This window comes from Tursiops truncatus, chromosome 6, assembly GCF_011762595.2.
Source record: "Tursiops truncatus isolate mTurTru1 chromosome 6, mTurTru1.mat.Y, whole genome shotgun sequence".
NCBI lineage: Eukaryota > Metazoa > Chordata > Mammalia > Artiodactyla > Delphinidae > Tursiops > Tursiops truncatus.
The window spans coordinates 66,834,026-66,860,734 of record NC_047039.1 but is presented as its reverse complement, the minus strand read 5'-3'; the positions used below and the strand labels follow the sequence as shown (position 1 = coordinate 66,860,734).

The following is a 26,709-nucleotide window of genomic DNA, read 5'->3' as shown; positions in this document are numbered from 1 at the left end:
CTCACACCCACTTAGGAAAATAAATGTATTTTTAATCAATTCTGCGGATAGTACACCTCCTGGAAGAGACATTGGCCCTAGATAGATTCTTTTCTCAGCTATCAAGATGGAAAACAACCCCATCATTCCTACAGAGGGAGAGGCGAACATAGTTAATCAGACTCTAAGAGTCATACTAATTGTTAATCAAGTAATGCCACAATATTCAATGGCTAAGGGTCTCTGGCTGGTTCCAGTTCTTAAGAATCTGTTAAGCAGAGTTAAAATTTCACAAAACCAAAAGAGTTCAGTTGTGAAGCCCGAAGAGCTAGGAATCAGATTTATGTTTTCAATGGAGTTCTGTCACAAGTCACTTTCTTGCGTCTCAGTCTTCATATCTGTTAAGTGAGGGAAGGGATACACGCCCTAACATCCCACAGGAGTCTGTGGAAAGAAAATGAGCTAAGAATGTTGTTTTTAAAGTTTTAAAAGTTATGCAGGGATTTTTGTCTCCATTTATTTTAGGGAGGTTACAATAGCGTCAAAACAAAACAAAAACAGCTTCCTTAGAATAAATTGCACGAGGGAAGGAGAGGAATTGAGGTATCACAAAAGAAAAGATGAAGCGTTTCAAAGTAAGACTAGCCAGACAGAAGAAGGACTATGCTTTAAAACAGAACTTTTGTCAGCTCTGCATTTTTAAGATGAATTAGTCATAGTTAATGTATTGGGTGGAAGAATTATTAAAAATCTGCCCCAAAGTATGCTGCATCCCGAAACGGAAAAACGAATTGATGCTTTCTCATTTGTGTTTATTCTTGAGCAGCTTGGCCTGACATATTTAGTTGTTGTTTTTTTAAATTATTGACTCACTTTGCATTTATTTATCACCACTGCCCTCCCATACATATCTCGATTTTCCCATCAGCAACACAAAGTACAAGGATGTGTTCAGTTTCACTACAGCTCTTCGCGTTTACAAGTGTGCAGCGCTGGCCTTCGGAATGCCCTTCTGATTGGCTGAGCCAATGTCAGTGACATCAACCAACTTACTTTTGATTGGAAGACTGGTTGCTGGGACTGTAGCGTTTGCAGGAAGTCACTTAACTGTTTGCGAGCTGGAAAATGAAACTGAAGTTCTCTTTTGTCGTAAGAAGGAACGCAACCGAGTAGGGAAGGTGTATCCCACAGCTCCGCAAGCTGGAACGTGAGCCAAGAGGCCTGGACCGGCTAAGGGATTGAGAGACACTCCCAGAGATGCGCGGCTGCTCCTTTCCAGCCTCCCGGCTGTTACCCTTTTAAATGTCAGCGTTCGAGGCTGTAGAGGTAGCACGAGGCATCGAAACAGAACTGTCGGATTGGCCGCACGCCTCAGTTCTAGACGCACCTCTCCACCGAAAGACTGTTCTGACTGGCAGAGGAAGAAAGTAAACAGAGTTGAATCACCCTCCCCACTGGCCAATTGGAGGGGGTTTGGATTGTGACGTGATGGGATTCTGCGAAATTGTTACTGAGCGAGAGAATGCCGGAACGGTGCGGACCGGCAAGAGCAGGGGCTCAGAAGCCGTCAGTGGACTGGGGGAAAAGTGTCTCTTAGACCTGGCGCTTGGTCCGGCCCTTGCCACCCACGTCCGGGTGGTTGGGTGAATGTCCTAGGGCTTTGGCTGGACTGAAAAGGCGGCCGAGGGCGTGTACCTCTTTTGCAGTTTCCTCTCCCAGCGCCTCGGGGCGTTTTCGGTCGAATAAACTTGCGACGACCGCCACGTGTGGCATCTTTCCAGGGGAGCCGGCTCGGAGCAGACTGCGCGCCCGTCGGGCGGATTGCGCCCGGCTCTGGGCACCGGAGGCGGCGAGAGGCGGCAGCGCGGCGGAGCCCGGGGCCGTGGATGCTGCGTGCGGAGGCGCTGCCGGTTACGTAAAGATGAGGGGCTGAGGTCGCCTCGGCGCTCCTGCGAGTCGGAAGCGCCCCGCGCCCGCGCCCCCGCCCCCTTGGCCGCTGCGCCGTGCCGCGCCGCGCTCGTCGTCCGAGGCCAGGGCACGGCGAGCTGAACCTCCGCAGCCACCGCCAAGTTTGGCCGCGCCTCCGGGGCTGCTGTCGCCCGCACCATGTCCGCGGCCGCCTACATGGACTTCGTGGCTGCCCAGTGTCTGGTTTCCATTTCGAACCGCGCTGCGGTGCCGGAGCATGGGGGCGCTCCGGACGCCGAGCGGCTGCGACTACCTGAGCGCGAGGTGACCAAGGAGCATGGTGACCCGGGGGACACCTGGAAGGATTACTGCACGCTGGTCACCATCGCCAAGAGCTTGTTGGACCTGAACAAGTATCGACCTATCCAGACCCCCTCGGTGTGCAGCGACAGCCTGGAGAGTCCAGATGAGGATATGGGATCCGACAGCGACGTGACCACCGAATCTGGGTCGAGTCCTTCCCACAGCCCGGAGGAGAGACAGGATCCTGGCAGCGCGCCCAGCCCGCTCTCCCTCCTCCACCCTGGAGTGGCTGCGAAGGGGAAACACGCCTCCGAAAAGAGGCACAAGTGCCCCTACAGTGGCTGTGGGAAAGTCTATGGAAAATCCTCCCATCTCAAAGCCCATTACAGAGTGCATACAGGTTAGCGGCGTCTCCCTCTCCCACCCAACTCTCGGGTTAGTTAACCTTTGGCCGGGCAGCCTTCCTGGGCGTTAAAGGACACCACGCTCGGCCGAAAGGGTGCAAATACTTAGGATGAGATGCTGTTTAACTCTTTAAAATGATTGAACCGGTTAGAGACGGAAAGCTCACTCCTTAATCGTCCCCAGCCTCTAGAAGCCACGGAGAGCCTTAACCTGGCGGGCAGAGTGAGTGCCGAGTGCCAGCCGATGTGCGTGGCTTCATGGGGAGTGGTGCCGCCCCTCCCCTGTCCCGCCCCGCCCCCCCCAGGACTCCCGCACCCGGCGACTCTGGGGCCACCCCACTTGGACAGACGCTGGCGGGGGTTGGGGGGCACAGTCAAATGGCGTATCTTTTATTTTACTGTCTTGTGGGATTGCCGCGAAGTGGCCGAAACCTGGAGAAGCGGCGCACATTATATGGAACCTTTTAGGGATGACTAAGGGCTCGGTTAGCTGTATGCTTGCTACTTTTCAGGGCCTGCCAAGGTGGTTTTAAATTTGGCCAAGAGTCCCCAGAGAGGTTTAAAATAACACTGCTTCAGGCAGCAGAGAAGTTTGATCAAGTGATGGTTGGTTAACTTCACAACTAGTTAGCTTTTTTAATGAGATTTCAGAGTGGATTTTTTCCCACGTGATTTAGGTCGCACCCGCCACCCTGAATAGAGCAGTTAGTGAGGAGGTGTGGTTCTTGCCGGAGGTCAAGGCTGATGATAATGAACGTTGGGATGTTCTGGAGGCCCCGTGGAAGGGTCTCTCCCAGGGAGAGCCAAAGGCAGGGCTGATCAGATGCATGTGGCTGGTAAGACATCTGCAGTATAAAATGGGCTTTGGAGACTTATAGGAACCTTGGTCAGCCAATTCTGTTGGTTCTGTTTCACATATTCAGAAAAAGTTGGAAAGCATTCACACTTGACCATGCTGTCTCCCCATCTTTAATAAGGTTCCTTTACAGCTGCTGTTCTGATAAGGAAGCACAGTGCTTGGTCCTCTCATGAACTCCTTTCCCTCTGTCCTATAACACCATGTTTAAGAGGAGGTTGTTGGAGTTACTTGGAAAGTATTGTCGTTTTTTGGTGTAATTGTTGGTACTTTTAAGATGAGGCCCTGGGCCTGTGGTTTCAAAATGATCATTGGCTGGTTTGGTTTGGTTTTGCTTATTTAAAGAGAGGCCACGTAACTGCATCTCATATTTTATTTCCTTTGGAAAGTGCTTCTTGTGGAGGTGGCTGCTGGCACAGGAGTAAAGCTGAATTTCCTCCTCATGGTTAATGCAAAATCAGGTTCTCTTTGCGGTTGTCATCTAGGTTGCCGTAAAACAGCACATTTTAAAGTTTGTGTCTGTAAGGTTGATGTGCCTGGCTTGGGGGATGTGACCTTTAGCGAGGCTCCCAGGGTGAAGTAGGGGTATATTAACCAGAGGGTGTTACTCACCAACAGCTGTTGGGCGGGCCTGGCTGTGTCAGCCATGTTCCCAGAGTTCAGCTCACAGGGACACCCACTGCCACCTTGAGCAAAGGCACTTTCTCCTTCAGGGAGCTGCCCAGTTGTGCAGTTGGGGAGGCCTGCGGAGCTTCTCTGTTAGCTCCCTGAGTCTGTCCAACTCAGAAGAGCATTCTGGGCCGTTCTGCTGAGTGATTTTCTCAGGCATATAGAAATGGCTGCTAATGTGTGCGTGCACGCACGCTGCTCTTTAATTCTCCATGAGGCAAGTGAGCTCAGTTGTTTCAGGAGAACCTTTTACACAGTCCAGAGTGGAAAACGAAGTGAAGTGTTAATCCCATTTTATATGCTACAGTCAGTCTTTTGAAACTAGTGATGTGGTAATTGCAGGTGTCTTATTTATGTTTGGGGGCTCTGTAATGCTAGGACATGGTTGGACAAAAACCTCAGCCTCTGTAAAGACTGTCAGAAGTGTACTCCTGCTAGAGAAGGTGTGTGCAAGGGATACTCTAAATAAGAGACTCGTAGGAGGTCTCATGCATTTGGAAGTTTCCCATTCAGCTTCCAGTTAGATTGTCTTTAGGGTGGGGTAGCATCTTGATTGAAAATTTTTTTTTAAATTTTTCTATTTTTTGCTGGTATTAAACCCAGAAGATGGTCAAGAGATAGCAATTGGAATGTCTGTATTTTGTGAAGACTTTTTAAGAACTAAAATTCCAGCCACACCCCCCCTGCACAATGTGGCCCAACCAGAATCCCTCCTGCTGCTTGCTCCTGTCCTCCTAGAGTCTCATACAGATGCCACTTTTATAGAACCAGTGGCTTTATTTATATATTTATTTGTTTTGGCCACGCTGCATGGCATGCGGGATCTTACTTTCCTGACCAGGGATCGAAGCGCAGAGTCTTAACCGCTGGACCACCTGGGAAGTTCCAGAACCAGTGGCTTTAGAAGTTGAGACACTTAAAATTGTGTTTAGTTCAGTGCAGTTATTTCTAGAGTATCCTAAGAGAAAAGACCCCTTTGAGGTGGACTGAGGTGGGTTCTGATTTGTCCTTCTGTTTCCCAGTTGTGAGATGTTAACCTAGTTCAGAGTTTGTAAACTAGAGGTCTGCTGCGGAATTTGCTTTGCAAATTTGTTTGGCTTGACTAGCACAGGGTTTGTAAAGATTTTGTTACTAACATGGAAAAATCAGGATTTCCACACAAATCCAGATTTCTGGCTTCTCTGGAAAAATCGAATGAACTGGCAATACTGCGTCTGAATTCCTGCCCAGCAACAATTGGCTTGAACTGACGGTTCTTTATATGAGGCAGTGTCCCTTATTTTAATCATTTACATGGTCTCTGTTGGCATTTAAGTTTGCAGTCTCTTCTCTATTTGAGCCTCAGTTTCTCAATCCACAAGATAGGGTACTATCTCTGAACTTGGATTCTTGTGCAAAGATAATAGTTTGTGTGTACTGGGCAGAGCTTAAAATCAGGAAACATAGAAGAAACTTATTTTTAAGTAGTACAGTACTTTACATTTTCTAATACTGTGTTCAGTTTGTTTTTCTTCACCCTCTAGATCAGATGTCTTCTCAGGTGATGTACCTCTAAAATTTAAGCAGTGGATCCATGGTTAATCTGAGAAAAAGTACAAGGAATATGAACTTTTCTGTCTCCAGACCTTTTGGACACTTTAGAGTGTATTTATTGTTTCTGATTAAGTATTAGACCCATTGGAGTACTTTTCCTGAAAACATACTGAGCTTATTATTTGAAAATGCAACCCACTTTAAGTTTATCTTGGCACACCTCACATCCACACGCCACCCCCCACCTCTGAGCACACACCCCAAATTGGCCTCCACAAACCCACACCCAAACCCACTGACTCCCCAGACCCTCTCCCACGTCCCCTCAGCCTCTCTAGGACCGCGAAAAGAAAAAAGAAAAAAGGATTATCCCAAGTTTCCTAACTTTGTGGTCACCCTGCGCATGCACACAGGCACACCCACGCACACATAGACACATGGGGGAATCTTTTGGAGAGGTAAACAACTGCATCCAAATTCCAGCTCAAAAGTCATCAGAACCAGCTGATGTAGAGTCATGCTAGGTTGCCATCGCAGTGATAGAAACCTTAGGCCTTACTTCCATGCCGGGTACAATTTTACTATCTTTTTGGAGGGACTTAAATCAGCTGTCCCCAAATGGTGACAGTGGGTTGAGCTTAAGGGCACTGCTTACAGGATTCTGCAAACCAGAAAGCCCTAAATCCCAATCAGCACACCCCAGTTTTGTGGGAAAAATTTTAAAACAACGTACTTTTTTAATAGGGCAGAAGGAAGTTCATGAAAAACAAGGAAAGACAAGAGCTGCAAAAGCAGCCAGCAGTGGCTGCTTCTGTTTCTCTTTATCCTGTTTGAACATTTCTCTGGGCTACCTATAATATCTGGTGGAGGGGACCTGGGTAGCTCCCACCATGGAAGTTATCCTCCAAACAGGAAATAGATTTTCTGGCCCCTCTAGCAACGTCCATCACTGGCTAGCTCTAACTCAGGCGGATTTCCTTCCCTGAGACTAAAGTTTTAAAAGTTTGCTTATACAGGAGCCAGGCCTGCTCTGTGCCTCGTGAACTCTTCTTCCTTAATTGCTACAAAAAGCTTTAGAGTCAACTTTTTGGTTCGGGAGAGTCTAGTACCATCAGAGGTATGAGAAGAACCCACTTCCGTTACCCAGGAGGCAGGGGTTGAGGGACAGGGCAGGGTGTTGAAATGGCCTCTGGGCAGCCCATTAATTCGCCCCTGCCCAGTCTTTCCCACTTGCTCTTCTCTTCCTGAGTAGAAGGGAGGCCCTGTGCCTTGGTCCTGAAGGAAACCACCTCTCTGCCCCCTTCTTCTTTCCATAATGCTCCCCAAAGTGATGTAGAGTGGTATTTCATAGCCTGACATGCTTCATCCAAGATGTATTTACAATTAAGTCTGAGTGGGGCCTGCATAGATCATCGTTTTGCCACCTTTTCTTCCACTTTCTCTCCCCTAAGGAGATTAGCCATTTTTTCCCCTATAATTGTCCTCCCCCTGACATTTTAGTACCACAGACATACCGTAGAGCTGCTTATGTACTGTGCCCCTTTATAAGGCCACAAACCATTGTAATAGCTAAGACTTTTATAACCTGCCAAAGAGACAATCTTTGCCCTGTGGGGGCGATTTCACCCCCATCCCCATCCCCAGTGAGACTGTCTAGACCCAGGCTCATGTAACCTGTCGGGAAAAAATGAGAGCAAAGGACTGCAAACAGGCTCTAGCTGTGGAGGATGATAGGAGTCTAAGAATTGCAAAGATGTCCTGCAGGGTTTGCTTCTGGGTTTCAGACAAGAGGCTAGAGGCTCCCTTGCTTCCAAGGAAAGATGGCCCACAGCTGCTTGAGCCCCAGCTCACTGCTGTAATCTCACCCTGGGGACTGAGGCCTGTGAGGGGGCCTAACAGCTCGTTATTCCTGGTCCTGGAGGTAGGAAGGACCAGTTGCTCCCTCCTCACTTCCCTCCCCCCCCACCCCATCCTTCATCATCCTGCACCTAGCTGCCCTAGCAAGACAAAGCGGGGTTGCCTTAGAAGAACTGCTGCTGCTGGCGGGATTACTGTCTCACAACAGAAAATACAAGTGGGGTAGAATTACAGATTGAAACCATTGTTTCCCGTGATTTTCCTCTCAAATCTGTGAGTGGTGAGAAGAGAGAGGGGAGGAATGCAAGTGGAGCCTGGGTCAGGGAGGGAGGTACCAGAGTCCACAGCGTGCTGTTTTGACGGTAACACCCCATTACCTTCAGACGCAAAGATGTAACCTGAGGGAAATCAATTCTTGAGACTCTGAACATAAGGGTCAGATATACATTCCTGGCTCAACTGTTGACGCTTATCCTAGGAACTAGTCATTCTGCAATGTCTGTGGGAAATTCCCCGATTTAACTTCCCAGGGAGAAACATCATGTGACATATTGGGAAAGTGGCTGACAATGGTCTTCCTTAAAAAGCTCATTGAGAAAAAAAGTGGGTGGGTGATTTCCCAGTATTCACTCGTTCAGGAGCCCCTAAAGCAACCTGACGTGGTGCCCTGGTTAGAGTCGGATTTCTTGACCATCATTTTGATTTCAGAATGCCTTATGATCGTGAGCATACTTGATTTAAAAAAAAGAAAAGAAAAGCCAGCTTTGTCAATTTTGTTAGTCTTCCAAAAATTTTTTCCAGTTACTTTTTAAATTTTCTTTCCTCCTCTTGTCTGTTCTCAGGCTTGGAGAAAGAGCTTGCAGCATTCCAGGCCTCTGCTGCTAGAATCCTCCCCCACGTCCGACCCTCCCACCTTTTCCTAATGTTTCTCCAGCAAGCCCCGCCCCCACTGAAGAGCGTAAATTAGTGCCTAGTAATTGCTACAAAGGCAGTTTCTGTTTCTATGCAACACATGCAAAAAGGAGGGGCAAAGGAAGGAGAAAAGCCCACAGACAGTTAAAAAGGGAAAGAAATGGGATCCTCTGCTGTGGTCTTTGAGCAGTCCTGTCTCTTGCTCTGCCCCACTTTTTGTTGGGAAGTTAGTCACAGGCCTAAGCCCAACTCAGAGCATTTGGTGTAAGCAGTTGTTAGTATCAAAAGAATAGAATTTGGATGTTGGAAGTGACCTTGAGAGGTCATCACATCCATCATTTTGTCTGTAAAAAAGTGAATGCTTTTTTTTTTTAACCCTCTCAGATAGATGAGGATTGTTCCATTGAAGCATTGGGGGTGCTCTGGAGGGTTTGGAAGCACACCACCAGGGTTCAAAGTCTGGCTCTCTGCCTTGGCAGGCACGTAACGTTGGGCAGAGCGTAGAAGCTACCAGAGCCTCAGTTTCCTCAGCAGCACAATGAGGACATGGGGTCCTTGGAAGTTGAAGTGCTCCAGGCCGGAGCTTAGCCAAATGGAGATCTTCCTTCACTGTGAATTCTTCGCAGTTCTTAGGTTTGGATTCCTTTCCCCCATGGTCTCCTGAGGATTTTTCAATCTGGTTAACATTTTTTTGTTTTGTTTTAACCTTGGTTTAAAGAGCTGCTTTGCATTAACCAAATTAATGGAGTGAAAGGGCAGAGGGGGAGTCAGTCGGGGGAGTGGGGGGTGGGGGGGGTGGGGGTGGGGGAAGCTCTGCCCTTTTATTATGGGAGCGGCCAAGGCCATTGCTTGTGGGATTTCCTACTCCTCCCTTCCTGGAGCCCTCCCGAAACTTTAATACCTTTTTGGTGCTTTAAGGCCAGGAGTAGACATTTGTCTTATCCCAGCCTCAAATGGTCCCCTCAGCAAATAATAGGACTAACGTTAGTTATTATTCATAGAGAATGCCTTTCCCAGTAAGGGAGTGAGAGGCATCCATTTTTCATGCGTGGGATTTTCCAAGGCATCCTTTCTATTTGTGATTAAAGCCCATGTTTACAACGGTGCACCCGCAGGCTTCCCTTGTAATCTCAGTTTATCAGCCTTTCGAGTCTTGAGATGAGCATTGAACATCTGGATCTGAAATCTGAAGGTTCTAGAGCTGCAAGAACCAGTAAGCTCACCATCTAAGCCCAGGACCACTGGGCATGTGAATTTTTTTTTTTAACCAAAATTGAAAATGATCGCAAATTTGAACAGCAGAATGGAATTCGGCCCTGATTGAGCCCTTTTTTTGTTTTTTTTTGAAGTGAGGACTTTATTTAAATAGATTAAAATAAAGAGACGGGAGCTTAAGTCATACAAAACTAATGACAAGGATTTGAAAAGCAGGCAGCAGTATTTTGTATTAAACAAAGTGTGAACGTTTTTCCATGGCGAGTCTCCGTTGTTTTAGAAGTGCCTCCCAGAGGACCTGACTTGAACCGAAGTGGGGCAGTGAGGCAGGCAATAGACAAAAGCACAAAAATCCTGCCTGAGAATTATGGACATTTAATAACTGGAAGGAATCTTACAGATCCTCTTTCATCAGAGAGATGGAGATTTTTACCATCTCTCCCTTCCAGGGAGCCAGCTTTGATGAGACAGAGGCAGTCAGAAAAGCAGAGTAAGGCCTGTGAGAAGGAAACCAGGCCACCCTAAGGAACTTGAAGATGAGGGGTCTCCAGAGAGGTCTCTACCTTCAGCAGGGAGGCAGTAGGTAGAGCCAGTAGAACACCGGCTTAGGGGTCCCTCCGACCTGTGTTTGAATCCTGCCTCTGCCACTTTCTAATTATGAGAACTCTCTGAGCCTCAGTTTTCCCATCTGTAAAATGGAGTTCAGTAATTATATATTCATAGAGTTTTTATGAAACTTAATTCAGATGAGGTATTTAATGCATTTAGCACAGTGTCTCCATATACTAAGTATTACAATTAAAAATAATCTACATGTGTTGGCCAGAAGCCCTTGAGGTGCTTAGAATTTTTGTTTACAGTTCCACATTAATCCAGCAGCAGCTCATTCATTTAAATAATACTTGTTATCGAGTAACTGTTACATGCAAAGAGGTGTGCTAGATGTTGACAGCAGGTACTGTGAATGTTGTGGATAATAATAGTGTTGATAGTAATAATAATTATAAATTATTAATACTAGTAATAATGCTATTGATAGTGACAATAATGAAGCATCCAGCATGTATTACACTCCAAGTTCCAAGCCAGATGGTTTACACACATTGTTACATTTAAACTCGCAGAAGTCCTATGCGATAGGAAGGTACTCTTATTCTCATTTTATAGGAGGAATTGGAGTTAGTTAACTTAGTCCAAGGTTACTCTGAAGTTTTCCTACTATGTTTCTAGGTGCTTGGAGTTGCACCATGAATGGTTGTTGACGAGGACTCCTTGGGTTTTTGCCAGTAGTAAGAGACCCTGTGTTTTGCATGGCTCTCTTGGATTTGGCCCCGAAGCCACCATTGTCTCTACTCTTGGGTTCTAGCTCTGGCTTCTGGTTTGTTTTTATGAAGCTTGGTGAGGAATACCTTCAGAAATCATGGACCTGGCCAAACCTATCCTGTATTTTCCAGTAGCTATCCAGAACCTTCATCCTCCCAATTGAAAAAGATCCCATTTGTGGGTCCACAGCTGTTTTAATCAAGCCTCTTGGTTGTAAGGAACAGAACCCAAACTTGGACTGGCTTAGTAAAAATGAGAACTTCATAGGTTGCCATTTCCACCGCCTTTGGGGTCACTCTAGTGTTAGGGATCTCTGGATACAGGTGGTCAGTGCCTTCCTCTCTCCCTGGCCCAGCCTTGCTCTCCTCTGCTTTGGCTTCATTCACCCGCAGGCTGTCTCTGAACGGTGGTAAGATAGCTGCCAGCAGTTCGGACTTCCATCCTGCCAATTCAGCAAGCCCTGTGGAAAGACAGTTCCCCTTTCCTAGTGATTCCAGCAAAAGCCCCAGGCTTCAGGCTTCAGAACACAGAATTTTGTGCCTGTCCCTGAACTCAGTCACTGTGGCACAGCTGGGTCACATCCAACCTCTGGGCCTGGGATGTGGGGTCGCCCGCCTGGAATTACGTAAACTCAGAGTGAGGAAGGAATGGTTTCCAAAAGGAAATTCAAGGTGTGCTGTTTATCACCCCAAAGAGGCAATAGGTGCCAGACAGGCAAAACCAGCAGCTGTTCATTCGATCCACCCATTTAGAACTACAGACAGGATATTCCCAAAGGCAGAGTTTGACAAAATGAGAGACAGATTAGTATGACAACAATTTCTCTCATTTTTCTCCCCTTTGAAGAGAAAGAGCTCTGAACTCTCTCTGGAGTTCAACCTATAAGATAACTGTATACTAAATATTCTTTGTAAAAGATAGATTATTTCAACACGTATTTCTTATCGTCAGGATCAGCCCCATAGGCCCTGCTCAGTGGATGTTCTAGAAGCCAGTACCCAAAACCTCACACGGAACACGTATAGCGGCAACAATGTGATCAGTGGCACCGTTCACTTGGTCTTAATTCCAGTCGTCTATTTTAATGCCCAGAGAAATGAATTGTGTTTACATGAACGTTTGTCACCCTGTGTGCTAATAGAGAGAGGCCTTGTCTTTACAAAGACGAGCTGTTTATATGGTGGTTCCCAATGGGATTCAGAAATCTATTCGGTGTACGTAATGCCCAAAAACACCGCAATAAATCGTAAGAGGCAAAAATTAGATCTTAAAAATAACTTAAAAAAACATATAAAAATGACTTAAATCCCTATGCTGTCGTAATTCTACAGTAGTTTTGTACCATTGCTGTTTTAATGAAAATAAGCAGAATGACAAGCAAACAGCTGCTTTCCCCCGTGGGTGTTGCAATTCATACCCATGGCCAGCCACAGGATGCTTGTCTGCTGAGCATTGCCCACCGAAGCGGGGGTTCCCAGTGTGAAAGAGACAGTCTGCACCTCTGACCTGAGTCATGTTTTCTCAGTGCCCTGCTTGCTCCCAAACTTCAAAGCGCTGTCCAGGAACGCCTGCCCCAGGAGGGCTGAGGGAGTCAGGCAGGGGCTGTTTGGTAAGAGCTGGACAGCTCAACCCTGCCGTTCTTCGTGGTCTTTGGTGACAAACACCAGACTGTATGAATTAGTGGCTCACTCCGTAAAAGCTGGAAAAATGATGTGTTGATGGCGCATGTGGCATGTGTGAGTAGGATCTGTGGTCATTGCAGCCTTACTCTCATGCCAGCAGTGTACAGAGGTTGAGCCCGGAGAGAAACAGCTGGAAACCTGATGCTGGAGCACCGTCACTAGTCACTCTGGGTCACTGCGAGTGCCGTGACCTGAGTGGCAGGTAGAGGAGGCATCCACTAACCAGACAACAGCCTCCTGTGTCTTCCTGGTTTGCTCATTGTCTTTTCTGAGCCAAAGAGAACTGAGTTCTCTTGAGCCCCCCTGCCCTCCCCACCATTTCTGCTGTTGGTGGACAAACTTTATCTTGGCAATTTGGGGTCTCTCAGTCTCTTTTGTGTTAAGTTTTATTCTCTTTTGGGTACATAGTCACAAAATCAGAGTTCTCTCTGTCTCTCCTTTTGCCTTTCTCTCTCCTAGGAGTGATCTACTTGGTGGGCAAGAGCCTCACCTCTTCTTCCGGCATCATGGAAGGGCTGTCCGTGTTGCGTGCCATCCTTTGACCTTGCTGGTCTCCCCCAGGGTGCCCTATACCAGCTTGGGTCCTGGTCCTCAGATGAAACATTAGGAGGGGTGGAAACTTAGGCAAACACTTGAGACCCTTTTCTCAGCGTGGCTACCCAGCTCCTCAGGTGCCCTGGTGTGTGTGGCGACTTCCCTAGAGAGGCTCAGACAGGCTCCAGGCATGCCGTGGGCCAGGCAGCAGTGGTCGGCCTCTGGGACTGCCCAAGACTGTTTCTAATAGGAGAGTCCAGAACGCTTGCACTTCTCAGACCTCTGTATCTGTTCCCTAAACACAGCTCCTCCAGTTTCTCTCCCTATAGCTCAGGTCTTGCTACGAAGCTCTGGCAAATTAAGAGAATTTGAGGATTTCAGGGTCTGCTTTACATTTTTAAAGCTCTATTTTGAAACCTCAAGCTTAGCAGCAACTTACTTGTTTTAAACTGTCTCTTCCCTCCCCGAGGCAATGCATCTGGAAAGGAGGGCCTGGGAGTAAGTGGATTAGAAAAACACGGAAAAGGCTGTCTCTACATTTAGTTAAGGCCTGTGTTCTGCTTTCACCTCTAATCTTGTTCAGTGCTCAGAACTGAAGCTAGAATTTGAAAGCTGGTTCTAAGGATGTCCTTGGGCGAGTCATTGGCTCTCTTGAGTTGGCTTCATCTGAAACAGGATGGGTTTGAATTAAGGTGGTCATAAACATAACCCAGAATGCAAAGATTCAAAGAATCTACGTTCTCAGCATAGCTTTGCCATCAAACTTACATATCCTGTTCAATGTTTAGTGCCTAGTAGGTTATTTACTATTTCTCTTTTCCACAAAGAACTGGGCAGAGGCAGTACAGGCTGGGATGGGAGGAAGAATGCAGTCGTGGGAATTGGCTAATCTGGGCCTGGACCTAGCTGTGTGGACGTGGGTAGGTCACCTTACGTCTCTGCCATTTCAGAGTGGCTGAGCTGGGGGCCAGGTAATGGAGACATCAAGGCATAATGATATATCTCTTGCTGGGTTGAGAACCTAAAGAGTCAAGACTCTATTGTCTGTTGTCTTCCTTTCTGAGGTCCTGGCACATGTGCCATCTCACAGATCAGTTGAGGTTGGGAATGTGCAAGCAATATTCGGACAGGCTTGCTTCCAAATAGCTAGGCACCAGCTTCCGGTGAGGAAGTACTGCATGGCAGACGTTACAGACACCCACTTCCCAGTTCAGAACCTCAAGTATGGAGACAGGCTGCTTTCCACAGATAATCACAGGGACCAAGAAGTAAAATCTCACATCCAGACTCTATAGTGAGTCCATTGTATCAACAAATGAAATGTAAAAGGAAACCAAACCACAAGAGGGATTCAGAGAGAGAGGCCAGGAGCAAACCATAATGTGATGGGATGGCATTCAGGCAGGATTCTTCTGAAGCTATCAAGAATTTTTATTTTTTTAGGACATCTACCTGTGTAGGTAGTAGCAACATTTCTGGCGAACAGGAGGCTTTTAACTTCTTGATTTTTGAGTTTGATATTAATTGGAATGATTTATGCAGGGAAATGTAGAATTGGCTGTACCCAGACGATGCAAGTGTATGGGTGCTTCTGCACTTGGGTGTGGAAATGAAAAACAGTAAAGCAAAGCTCACATTTTTGTACCTGCAGGTTAGCATTGCTTTCCCATGGGGAAGGAGGACCGATCATAATGGACAGTGGGGTGTCAATGGCTTCGGGTTGCGGCAACTGTGTGGGCTGGTGCTCCACCAGGAACACTGCGCTGGGCTCTGGGCTTTGTGTATGTGCGCCTCTTTCTCCCCCTGCTTCCTAAGGGGCCTGCTCCTTGGTGGGGCAGCCCTGCCATCGCTGCCTGTGTCACTTGGTATCTGAAGGGAGATTCCTGTCTCTTCTCGAAGGAGAGGAGGAGGTGGGGGAGGAGTGAGAAAACACATGTAGCTTACTCTGAAAGTTTCTCACTTTGTAACAATTTGAGAAGGAAGCAGAAGGATTCTTTGCCTTTCTTTGGTCTTGGACACTGGAGTCTATTTCTCAATAGAGTGTAAACCACCCACCCCTTGAATGGAATCGAATCTTGATCAACCCATTGGTGGAAAAATTTGAACTCATATGCATCAAAACAGTTGTTACCTTTGTTTTGTGTAAGACTTTTCTGACTTCTGATTATAAAAGAAATTTGTACGTGCTTAAAAAAATCAGAAAACATAGGGGAAAATTACAAAAAGAAGTAGAGTTTATCCCCTCACCTGTAGATAACTATTGTTCATATTTTGCATATATTCTTCCAGGATTTTTCCTCTCCTTAGAAGTTCACACACATACACAGCAGATTATGCACTGCTCTTTTCACTTAGCCGTGTATTGCTAACATCTTCTGTATAGAATAATCTAGTACCTTTTTAACAGGCACATATTATTCCACTGTATGGAACACTAAAGTATTAAACCAGTTCTTTATTGTTAGACATTTAGGTTGTCACCAAGCTTTACCTTTTATAAACAATGTTGGTATCCTTTTATATTTTTGTGTTCCTCCCTAATTGTTACCACAAATAATTCCTGGACAAATGTATCGCCAGGTGGTCCTGGAACAATTCTGATTTCCACCCATGCCTATTTCCTCATGCCACCATCAATGATAGGTATATGAACATACTTTTTAACACTTTTACCAGCCTGATGTGTATTTCATTGGTGTCTTGATTGGCATGTTTTGATTACTTATGAGATTGACTATATTTTCATATATTTATTAATTGGATGTTAGTTCTTATTTTATAGATTACTTGTTTGCATCCTTGCCCAATTTTATTAAGTTGGGCTATTCATTTTGATTTGCTAGTGTCCTTTCTGTACCACAGATTTTAACCTTTTGTCATAGGCTGCAATTTCCTTTATTTGTTCACTGTTTTGGTTCTTAAATTTTTTTTTTTTTTTTTTTTTGCGCTACACGGGCCTCTCACTGTTGTGGCGTCTCCCGTTGCGGAGCACAGGCTCCAGACGCGCAGGCTCAGCAGCCATGGCTCACGGGCCCAGCTGCTCCGCGGCACGTGGGGATACTCCCAGACCGGGGCACGAACCCGTGTCCCCTGCATCAGCAGGCAGACTTTCAACCACTGCGCCACCAGGGAAGCTCCCCTGGTTCTTAAATTTTTTTACTTATGTGTGTGTGTGTGTGCATATGTATCTTACCATGCAGAAGTTTAACATTTTTAAGTATTTTAAAACTATCCTTCAAATAGGGTACTGCCTTTGATTTCATGTTTAGGAAGTCTCTCCCTATTCCGGGATTCTAAAAATATTCACCTATATTTTCTTTTACCTTTATGGTTTTATTTTTTACATTTACGTGTACAGTAAATGTAAATAATTCCATTTGGAATTTAAGTGTAAGGTATAAGGGTAGGGATCCAGATTTAATTTTTTTTTTTTTACCAGATATCTATGCCATTTATTGAATTAAACATTCTTTTCTTCACTGATTTGAAATGCCCATCCCTGTAGTCTTGGGTTTATCTTCAGACTTGACTCTGCTCCACTGATTTGTCTTTTCCTATGCTGGTATCGCACTATCTTAATTTTTGCAGCTTTAATCATACATTTTAATAACTGGTATTGCAAGTGCTCATTTATTATTGTTCTATTCCAAAATTGTCTTGGCAAGTGGAGGGTATTTATTCTTCCCAATGAACTTTAAAATAATTTTGTCAAGTTCAAGAAAAAATTTCTATGGTGTGTGTTAATTTCATAGATGAATTTGTACAGAATTGCCATATTCAGAACATTGGGTCTTGCCATCAATGGGACATGGGAAATGTCCCATTTATTCATTTCCTTTCATATCGTAGTTTTATGATTTTCTTCATGCAGGTCCTGAACTTTATTGGTGGGCTTATCCTGACTGACTATGCTTAGCATATAAGAAAACCATTGCTCTTTTGTATATTTACACCTATGAATGCATTTTTTTCTTCAATTGTTTTATTGAAGCATAGGTGATTTACAGTGCTGTGCCAGTCTCTGCTCTGCATTTTTAACTTTTGTTATCTTAGACTTTCCAAATAGGAAGTTGTATCAGTTGCAAGTAATTCTTATTTTGCCTCCTCCTTCCCACAATTTACTTCTTAATTTGTTATCTAATTGCACTCACTAGCATTTCCTGAACAACGTTAAATAGCTACAGTGATTGGGGCAGGAGTCCATTCCTGCCTTGCCTGACTTCCGTGGGAATGCGGCCTTCATTTTACTGCTGACCCTGCTGGGGAAAGGTCTGAATCTATATTTTCTATCCTGTTAAGGAACTATTTTGTTTTCCTAAAAGCTTTTATTAGGGATGGATGTTGAATTTTATCAGATATTGTTCTGCATTTATGAAGGCAAGATATGAGTGTGGGTGGGGGTGAATTTAACCTATTAAATGACATGTAATATCATTATGATTTTCCAATATCAAATTATCCTTTTATCTCTGGAATCCTAGTTGCTTTTTTGTAATTAAGAAAAACACTATTTTTCCTCAAGAAACAGCCTTGATTTTGTACATCTGTGCGAAGCTATGATTATTAATTGACATTTTTAGAGTTCTATTTTGAAAAGGAGGCCCAATTCCCTTAGATTTGTTTTACTAGATTGGGTTACTTTTCCTCAAAGCAGTGGAAGCTTCAGAGTTGGTATTTTTAACCCTCTTAAACCCAATTAAGTTTAGCCCATTTGGGGCTCTTCTGTGGAGTTGTGGGAGGGGAAGAGAGAGGATCAGAGGGGGGAGGGGGAGGGTCGAGACCCTAGGCCAGGACTGCAATGGCTGTCCATCTGAGCTCTGGGGAGCTTGGACAGGGCTGGATATATCCAGTTAGCAATCCCCGTATTTGTCCTCATTCTCCCTCTATATGGAAAGCTCACCACTGTTCACTTCACGACTTTACCGAGAATAAGAAGCTTCACTTGACATCATCAACTAATCACCGGGTAGGGTGGAGGCTCCTTAAAAGCAATGAGCCATCAAGTTAGCGAGTGCATAGCCAGAAGGCCCCCCCTCCGCTTCTCTTGAACCCACTGGAGACCCAGGAGAGTTCTGGAGGCCTGACCTGTCTCTGCAAAGAAAGCCTTTTACACGTTTGATGCAGTGTTCAGTAGCCGTTTTGATCCAGTATGTTTTATACTCAGAGCTGAGTCTGTCAGTGAGAGGCGCTGAGCTTGTTCTGAAGGGGAAGGGAAGTGGTATATAAATAATGAGAATGCACAGAAACTTGTGCTGTTACCAGCTCTGCTCCAGTAAAGCAGACTTTATTGTGTCACTGCCTCTGGGTGTGTTTTCCTGTGAAGACCAGAAATAAAGCACGAGTACATGTCTGTCCTTTTTTATTTTTTTCCCCCAGGAGGATGGTAACTCTCTCATTAATACGAAAGACAAGTTTAAATATTCTTTAACTGATAGTTGCTTTACCATATGATTTGTTCTGTATAAAGAAGGTTAACCATTCTTTTGGGGGCCTTAGCCTTGAGCTGAAAGGAAGGGCCTGGGGCTTCCCTGGTGGCGCAGTGGGTGGGAGTCCGCCTGCCGATGCAGGGGACACGGGTTCATACCCCGGTCCGGGAAGATCCCACATGCCGCGGAGCGGTTGGGCCCGTGAGCCATGGCCGCTGAGCCTGCGCGTCCGGAGCCTGTGCTCCGCAACGGGAGAGGCCACAGTGGTGAGAGGCCCGCGTACCGCAAAAACAAAAAACAACAAAAAAAAAACACGTATCTTTTTCTAGATACCTTAATATGTGTCTATCAGTAACTAACATGTGGAAATGCATCCTATAGTATAGGTTGTATGCAAACTCTCCACTGGGTTAAAGAGGTGGTTGATTTCATAGGGCTGCAAATTGCAAATCCCCAAGAAGAATCCAGGTCCCCTGAACACACACTGCTTGGCTGGCACAGTGTTTCATCAAGTGTCGAATTTGAATGCCTTTATGTGTGGAAAGCACTCCCCAGTTGGCCCCAGATTCCTCTACAATCCATGGTCTAATATACTTGGCATTTCACCCACTTTTCTTATGTGTCTGGCTCCTGAAGACATTTGGAATTACAGATTCTGGTGTACACTAGATAGAAATTCAGGCCTGCAGGTTGAGATCAGGGGTCAGCCAACTTTCTATAAAGGACCAGATAGTAAATATTCTAGGTTTTGTGGTCCGTACGATCTCTTATCACTACTCAACACTGCTGCCGTAGTGAAAAAGCAGCCATAGGTAATACATAAACAATGAGTATGATTGTGTTCCAGTGCAACTCTTTATGCGGACATGAAAACCTGAATTTCATATAACTTTCCCCTGCCACAAAATGTTACTGTTCGGTTTTTTTCAACCATTTGGTAAAAACTAAGTATAGGAATGGTGTTTATTCCAGCAGGTCAGATTTGACCTATGGTCCATAGTTTGCTAACCCCTGATTTAGATCATTGACCAAAAGCCCCTAATGCTTTTCCAAAGGATCTGAGAAAAATCAAAATGATTCTAGAGCTTTTAGACCAGCAACTCACTTCCAAGTAGATCTATTTTTAAACGCTTGGAAACTGTAAGCTTGAATTATACACGTTATATGAATCTAACAAAGGCTACTGTTGGCTCTTATTTGCTCTGGGCTCTGTGGGTGACCCTGTGTCTCTGAAGCACTCAGGGAAAAGGATGCTAGGTCAATGACAGCACCTGGATTAGAAGCAATGAGAACAATCACATGCCAACTGTGAGGGGCAGTGAAGAGTGTGTAGCCATAAGCTAGACCGAAAGGGAATCCGACGGGAATGGACCCTGATTACACTTGAAATCTTTGTAAATCATAAGCATATAAATGCTTAATAGATCTCCAGTACATGCAGCTGATTCAGGCTTCATGACGATTTCCCACTGACTATCACTTCCATCTTGTTAAAACAAGGGGTGCCTTATTTCTTTTCCAGTCTTAGCACACAGTAGAGTGGTCTTCTGACCCATTTTTCCCACAATGGACACAGATCCGTTCAAATAAATTAATCTCCCCTCATGACTCACTTGAAAGAAACATGTGCCGGTGAATAACTAAACCACATTACCACTCCTTCAAGGAAACAACCTCTGATGGGTGTCTGTCCTAACAAGTGTTGAGAAAACACAGAACTTTTCCTTGTCATTGTTTTCCTCCCCACCAAATCCTCAAGCAGTGGAGAGAGGGCTTCAGGAAAGGGACAACAGACAGGGGTTTTTGGTCTGTTGTTTTTTTTTTTACAACTTATCACGCTATGAATTCTAACTATTCATTATATTTTTTAACATAACATGTTTAAAGAACACTTCTCCCATAGATTCTTCATTTGGGTTAGTGAGGACTTGGCTGCAGTCTGATTCAGAAATAGCCCGGAAATATTCCTGTGGTCTGGGAACTTCTGAGCAGGATTTGGTCACCTGCGCGACCTGGAGTTTGAGCAGACTCAGCGCGCACACGCGCACAGAGCTGAGGCCTTTACTAAATGCTTGACAGCACAAGTAGCACGGAGGTCAGACGGGATGCTGTCCTTGCCCAGCGAAGCTTAACCTTGTTGGGTTATGATAACCTGCATTTTGCCTTTTGCTCAAAAGTTCTGCTGAACTGGGTAAAAATGCTTTTTAATCCAACAGAAGTTGCAGAAGTGTAGCTTTCAACTCCATGTCATTGGATTTTTCAGAGGCTTCAGTCTGAAGCTCCTCTTTTCCTCTCCCTCTCATCTTGGCCCTCTGAGTATCCTCGTGCATCATCCACCTTGGGTAGGGCTCAGGGCTCACTGGCTTGCTATTGCCTTTTGCTGCTGTGGCTTTGCAGCTTAGAGCTCAGTGAGGAAATACTTATACTTAGACCTGTGTATAGTGAATCTGTTTATACAAATTTGTTTTGCCCACATCAGGTTTCCCATAAGAGCAGGTAGGTTGTACATGGCGTGATGGCTATATCTCTGCTTAGAGAACAGCAAGTAAAACCTTAGTCACGAAGGTGATAGAGGTATTTTGTTGTTATTATCTTTATTTTCACATCTCTGGCACAGGTTAGGAGAAGCTGGGGGAAAAGAATCATTTTTGGATGACTCAGATGCACCACGCTGCGCAGCTCCAGGCCCTTTGAGCCTCTCTCTGGGTCCCAGGAAGGTGGGAACAGGAGTGAGAAAAGATTCACTCCTCACACCTACCTAAGGAGTGTCTGGAGAGTTCTGTGGAAACGAGAGTCTGTGTCCTGAGTCTGTGAAGCAGCTGCTTTGGGCTGTGCTTGGAAAGGTGTGAGGAGTAGGTAGGCAGGTGCTCAGAGCTGGGGGGTGGTGACAGTCACTCAAAAGAAGAGCAAGCAAGACTCTGATCTTAAGCAGCTCTTTCTGCCTTTCTGCTTGTGTGTGTCCTGCCCAACAAACATGGACACAGACTCTCCCCTGCCAATGCAGGGGTCAGGAGGCCCCCAGTGCTGGCCTGATCATGTCTGGAGGGCGGGCTTAGCTGCGTTTTAAGTGGGACGGGGAGACAATAGCGTGAATCTGAGGAGAGCAACCGTAATGGGAGGGATGTGGAAACTCTGACAAGTGTTAAGCCTCATCTGTAAAATGGGCCACCTCCGTGAGGTGTCCTGTAAGAAGTCAGTGAGATAATGCGTGTGAAACCCTTAGTGCTGTGCCTGCGCTTATGTTATTATTTTAGAATTATGTGAGTTCTTCTTTTATGAGAAATATGGAAGAAACTGGGATTGTTTCAACTAGATCAGAAGAGATTAGAGCATGGCATGATAGCAGTCTTCAGATAGTTAAGGGATTATTATGTGGCAGAGGGAAAAAACTAATTTTTAGTGTTAAGACAATATAACTTAAGATATGGCCTTCGCAGGAAGGCAGGTTTCACATCAATAAGAGTGTTTATTACAGGGATGCTCAGAAACAAGCAGGCTTCCTTGGCAGGTAAGGGACTCTGCCACCGGAACTGCTCAGGCAGAGGTTGGGTGGCCAAACATTCAGGAGCTTAAGGGGAGATGCCTGCCTCTGGTGGGAGGTTGGTTGGATTAGATGCCCCAGTTCTCTTCCATCTGTACAATGCCAGGAAGTTTAGCAAAGGGCTAAGGTTTTTGACTCCTCGGAGAGAACTCGTGAAACCAGCAACCGTGTAGACAAAAACTGGAAAATATAGTTTCCAGGGCTCTTGGGGATCCATTGGGTACAAATAACAAGCTCATTTACCTAGAGAAGATGATTCTCAGCAATTTCTTCATGGTATTACTTTGTTAGGGCTGCCATGACAAAGTACCACAGACTGGGTGGCTTAAACAATAGAAATTTATTTCTCACCGTTTTGGAGGCTGGGAGTTCAAGATTAAGATGTTGGCAGAGTCAATTTCTTCTGAGGCCCGTCTCCCTGGCTTGTAGCTGGCCGTCTTCTCCCAGCATCTTCACACAGCCTTTCCTCTGCAAGTCTGTGACCTAATCTCCTCTTCTTATAAAGACACCAGTCATTAGATTACATGACCTCATGTAACATTAATCACCTCTTTAAAGACCCTATCTCCAAATACAGCCACATTCTGAGGTACTGGGGGTTAGGACTTCAGCCTATGAATGGGGGGCACACAATTCAGTCCAGAACACAAAGGAGTTATTTCCTGAGTCATGGGGATGGTTGACCAGGACCAGCCTGGAGAATTTCGGTTACACGTTCTTTAACCTGTATCCCTGATTCTCTTCTTTTAGGTGAACGGCCCTTTCCCTGCACGTGGCCAGACTGCCTTAAAAAGTTCTCTCGCTCCGACGAGCTGACCCGCCACTACCGGACCCACACGGGGGAGAAGCAGTTCCGCTGTCCGCTGTGTGAGAAGCGCTTCATGAGGAGCGACCACCTGACCAAGCACGCCCGGCGGCACACGGAGTTCCACCCCAGCATGATCAAGCGATCCAAAAAGGCGCTGGCCAACCCTTTGTGAGGTGCTGCCCACCCGAGCCAGGGAGGGACGGACCCGGAAGGACGAACTACTCCCAGCGAACAGACAGACAGGTGGGAACCACGGCCCAGAAGAGGCGCGCTGCCAGCACAGGAAGTCGCTGTTCTTTGGTCACTAGTCTAATTTTCCTCTCCCTGCGTTGTTTTTAAAAAGCACATTGTAGCCTAAGATCAAAGTCAACACTTGGTCCCCCTTGCAGAGGCAACTCTGAACCGTCTCTGACTGTCGGAGGGAAGATAAATGCTTTTTTTTTTTTTTTCCTCTCCTTAATTTTCTTTTGGGGGTGGGTGGAGGGGTGGCAGGTGTGGGGAGGGGGTTAAAGCCAAGACTGGGGTAGAATTTTAAAGATTCAACACTGGTGTACATATGTCTGACTGGGTGAGTTGACTTGTAGCATCACGCAGTGATTCTGGGCCCTTTCTGCTTGCTGTCTCTCAGAATTGTTTTCTTACCTTTTAATGTAATGACGAGTGTGCTTCAGTTTCTTTAGCAAAACCACTCTCTTGAATCACGTTACCTTTTGAGATACGAAACGCCATAGCACAGCTGTCTTTATGCAAGCAAGAGCACATCTACTCCAGCATGATCTGTCATCTAAAGACTTGAAAACAAAAAAGTTACTTATAGCCAATGGGTAAGCAGTATGAATTTATACTAATCAAGACACACCTTTGAAAGGTTACTGTAAGTACAGAACTTTCAAACCTTGCTTTGTATGAATTGTACTTTTTGAACATAAGCTGCACTTTTATTTTCTAACGCAGAGGATGAATAAGTTAAATACATGCTTTAAGGATAGAAGCAGACATTCTGTTTGGAACCACGTTATAATCTGCTTATTTTACAGTATACACGTTTCCCTATGAAATCATGGCAGAGATGTGAGGGCAGAATATATACAACAGACGCTGAAGGAGAAGGAGGGTAGTATATATATTTTTTAATTTAAAAAAGAACAAACAATTTTAACTCTATTAACTTTTCCAAAATTTCCGATCCTTTTAATTAACCTCTTCTTATTGTACCATAATGCCACGAAGGGCGAGGGCTTTGACTCTGTTGGGTTTTATTTGAATGGGTGCATAACAGTAACTAGCTCTGGAAACGTTTATTCTTTGGGGAAGAGGTTTGTCGGTTACCGTCCCATGTTCCTACAGAACCGCCACTAACAGGTGCAAGAGTTACGTAAAAGGAAAAGGGAGCTGAAATGTGAAAAGAAAAATAACATACCCCTATAAGTAGTGAGCACTAAGGGAAGATACCACGATGATTTCAGAGGAGACTGCGCAAAATCATCCCTTTTGGAGAAGGAAGGCACATGGAACATATAGGAATGAAAACACAACACTGTATCTTTTACATCAGTAGCCTCACCACTATAAGATCTCGTATCCAGGGGTCTAAAATGGCCTCAACCACTATATGCATAATATGCCATTTACCTGAAAACTTAATTTTGGCCTTTACGTGGTCAGAAAAATGAACCGAGTTTTCATCGTTGAGAAGAAACCTCAAATAGGGGAGTCAGCAGTGATCGTGGGGGAAATGTTTACATATTCTTCTTTTTCATCAGAAACAACGTTTTCTGACAATTTTATCTGATATTTAAAACAGGGAGTTATGGTGCACTCTAGTTTATACGTGTGCTATGAGATGTGTTGTGTAAACCTGGGGTGAATTCATCATTTCACCTGACACATGCTTGTTTCCAGTTCAGAACCAGTGTGGGCTCCTGCAGCCAGCATGGGTCACAGCTGACTCCAACTTCCAATACAGTAGCCATCACTAGCACGGTGTTTTTCTTTTGTTTGTTTAACCAGCGTAGTTGTATTAGTAGTTCTGTAAAGAGAACTGCTTTTAACATTAGGGACTGGGAGCAGTCCATGGGATAAAAAGGAAAGTGTTTTCTCACGGGAAAACATGTCAGGAAAAATAAAGAACACTTTCTACCTCTGTTTCAGATTTTTGAAACGCTTATTTTAAACCAAATTTTAATTTCTGTGTCCAAAATAAGTTTTAAGGACATCTGTTCTTCCATATGAAATAGGTTAGGCTGCCTATTTCTTACTGAACTCATGGAATGGTTCTGCTTGTGACCCTCTGCATGCTGCCTTTTAGTGAGTGAGGAGTTTGGCGTTGCCTAGCAACCCACTAACTTGTACAAACTCATCTTTCCCTCACAGAACGAAATGAAGGAAAACCAAGCAAAGTCAGTGAAAGACAATCTTTGTAGTTTCAGGAGTAAATCTACATGTGGCTTTTGTCCAGCACTTAGATGGTTGTAAATGCAGCAACTTGTTTTAAAAAAAAAAATGCACAATTTACTTCCCCCAAAAAGTTGCTACTTGCCTTTTCAAGTCGTTGAAGAACACACATTTGATATTCTCTTCTATGTTATAGTAACATAACGTATAAACTCAAGGCTTTTTATTCCTTGTGATAACTCCTGTTTTAAAATGTCACAAAACAGGAACCAGCATTCTAATTAGATTTACTCTATCAAGATATGGTTCAAATAGGACTACTAGAGTTCGTTGAACACTAAAACTATGAAACAATTACTTTTTATATTAAAAAGACCATGGATTTAACTTAAAAAAATCCAAATGGAGGATAGTAATTTTTGTTTACTTTTTTAACCAAACTGAATTTTTTGAAAGACTGTTGCAGGTGTTTCAAAAGAAAGAAAAATTGTTTTATCTAATACTGTAAGTAGCTGTCATATTCTGGAAAATTTAATAGTCTTAGAGTTAAGATAACTCCTCTCCTTGGTTAGGGAAGAAGAAAGCCCTTCACCACTGTGGAACGATGCCGTGGCTTTAAGGTGTAGCCCTACATCATGCTTCTTTTGAGAATTATATTTGGTATAGTTATAATTACAGAAACTGACTCGTTGTCAGTTTGCAGGTAGATTAAGCACAGTACTCATCACTCTGGATAGATTGAGATGTTCTTTCACAACAGATGAATGATCTGTAACACTGTAAGATACTGATCTTTACAACTGTTTAATCAGTTTTATTTTTGTACAGTATTAGTGACCTAAGTTATTTTGCTGTCCCGTTTTTGTAAATCAAATGAAATTATAAAAGAGGATTCTGACAGTAGGTATTTTGTACATATGTATATATGTTGTCCAAATAAAAATAATAAATGATAAAGATTGAATTGTTCCAGCCATTATGTGTTATAAAAGGGACATGTTCTTGTCAAACGGGGGTTACTTCTTTAACTTGTGATGAGTGCAAAGATGATTTACCCTGGGCCTTTCAACACGTGAGATATTTGTGTAGACCTGTGTGTATTTACTATTCACAGACCTCTGAGGAAGTAGATGGAACGGAGGCCACGTGAAATCACTGTATTATACTGGAGGGGAATATTTATATTTCAGGTAAATCACTTAAAGAGGTTTATAAAGCTCATAACTGTTCTGGTGTGTGCCAGGAACTAGTCAGAGGATATTACTCAGATTGTTCTCTTGAGATATGATATTGATAAGAACACACAAGTTGAAGTCTCAAAGGCAAAACAATAGACCCATTAAACCAAGTGAAGATGAACACCAA

At 44.7% G+C, this 26,709-nt stretch overlaps 1 protein-coding gene across 1 annotated transcript; it reads left to right on the top strand.

Moving 5' to 3' along the window:
- The first annotated feature begins 487 nt into the window (after window positions 1–487).
- Window positions 488–26,308, top strand: KLF9 (KLF transcription factor 9). The gene is made up of 2 exons (XM_004315761.4): window positions 488–2,590; window positions 22,893–26,308. The coding sequence occupies exons 1-2, from the start codon at window positions 2,086–2,088 to the stop codon at window positions 23,120–23,122; spliced, it is 735 nt and encodes a 244-aa protein (XP_004315809.2). The 5' UTR covers window positions 488–2,085; the 3' UTR covers window positions 23,123–26,308.
- Window positions 26,309–26,709: the final 401 nt, after the last annotated feature.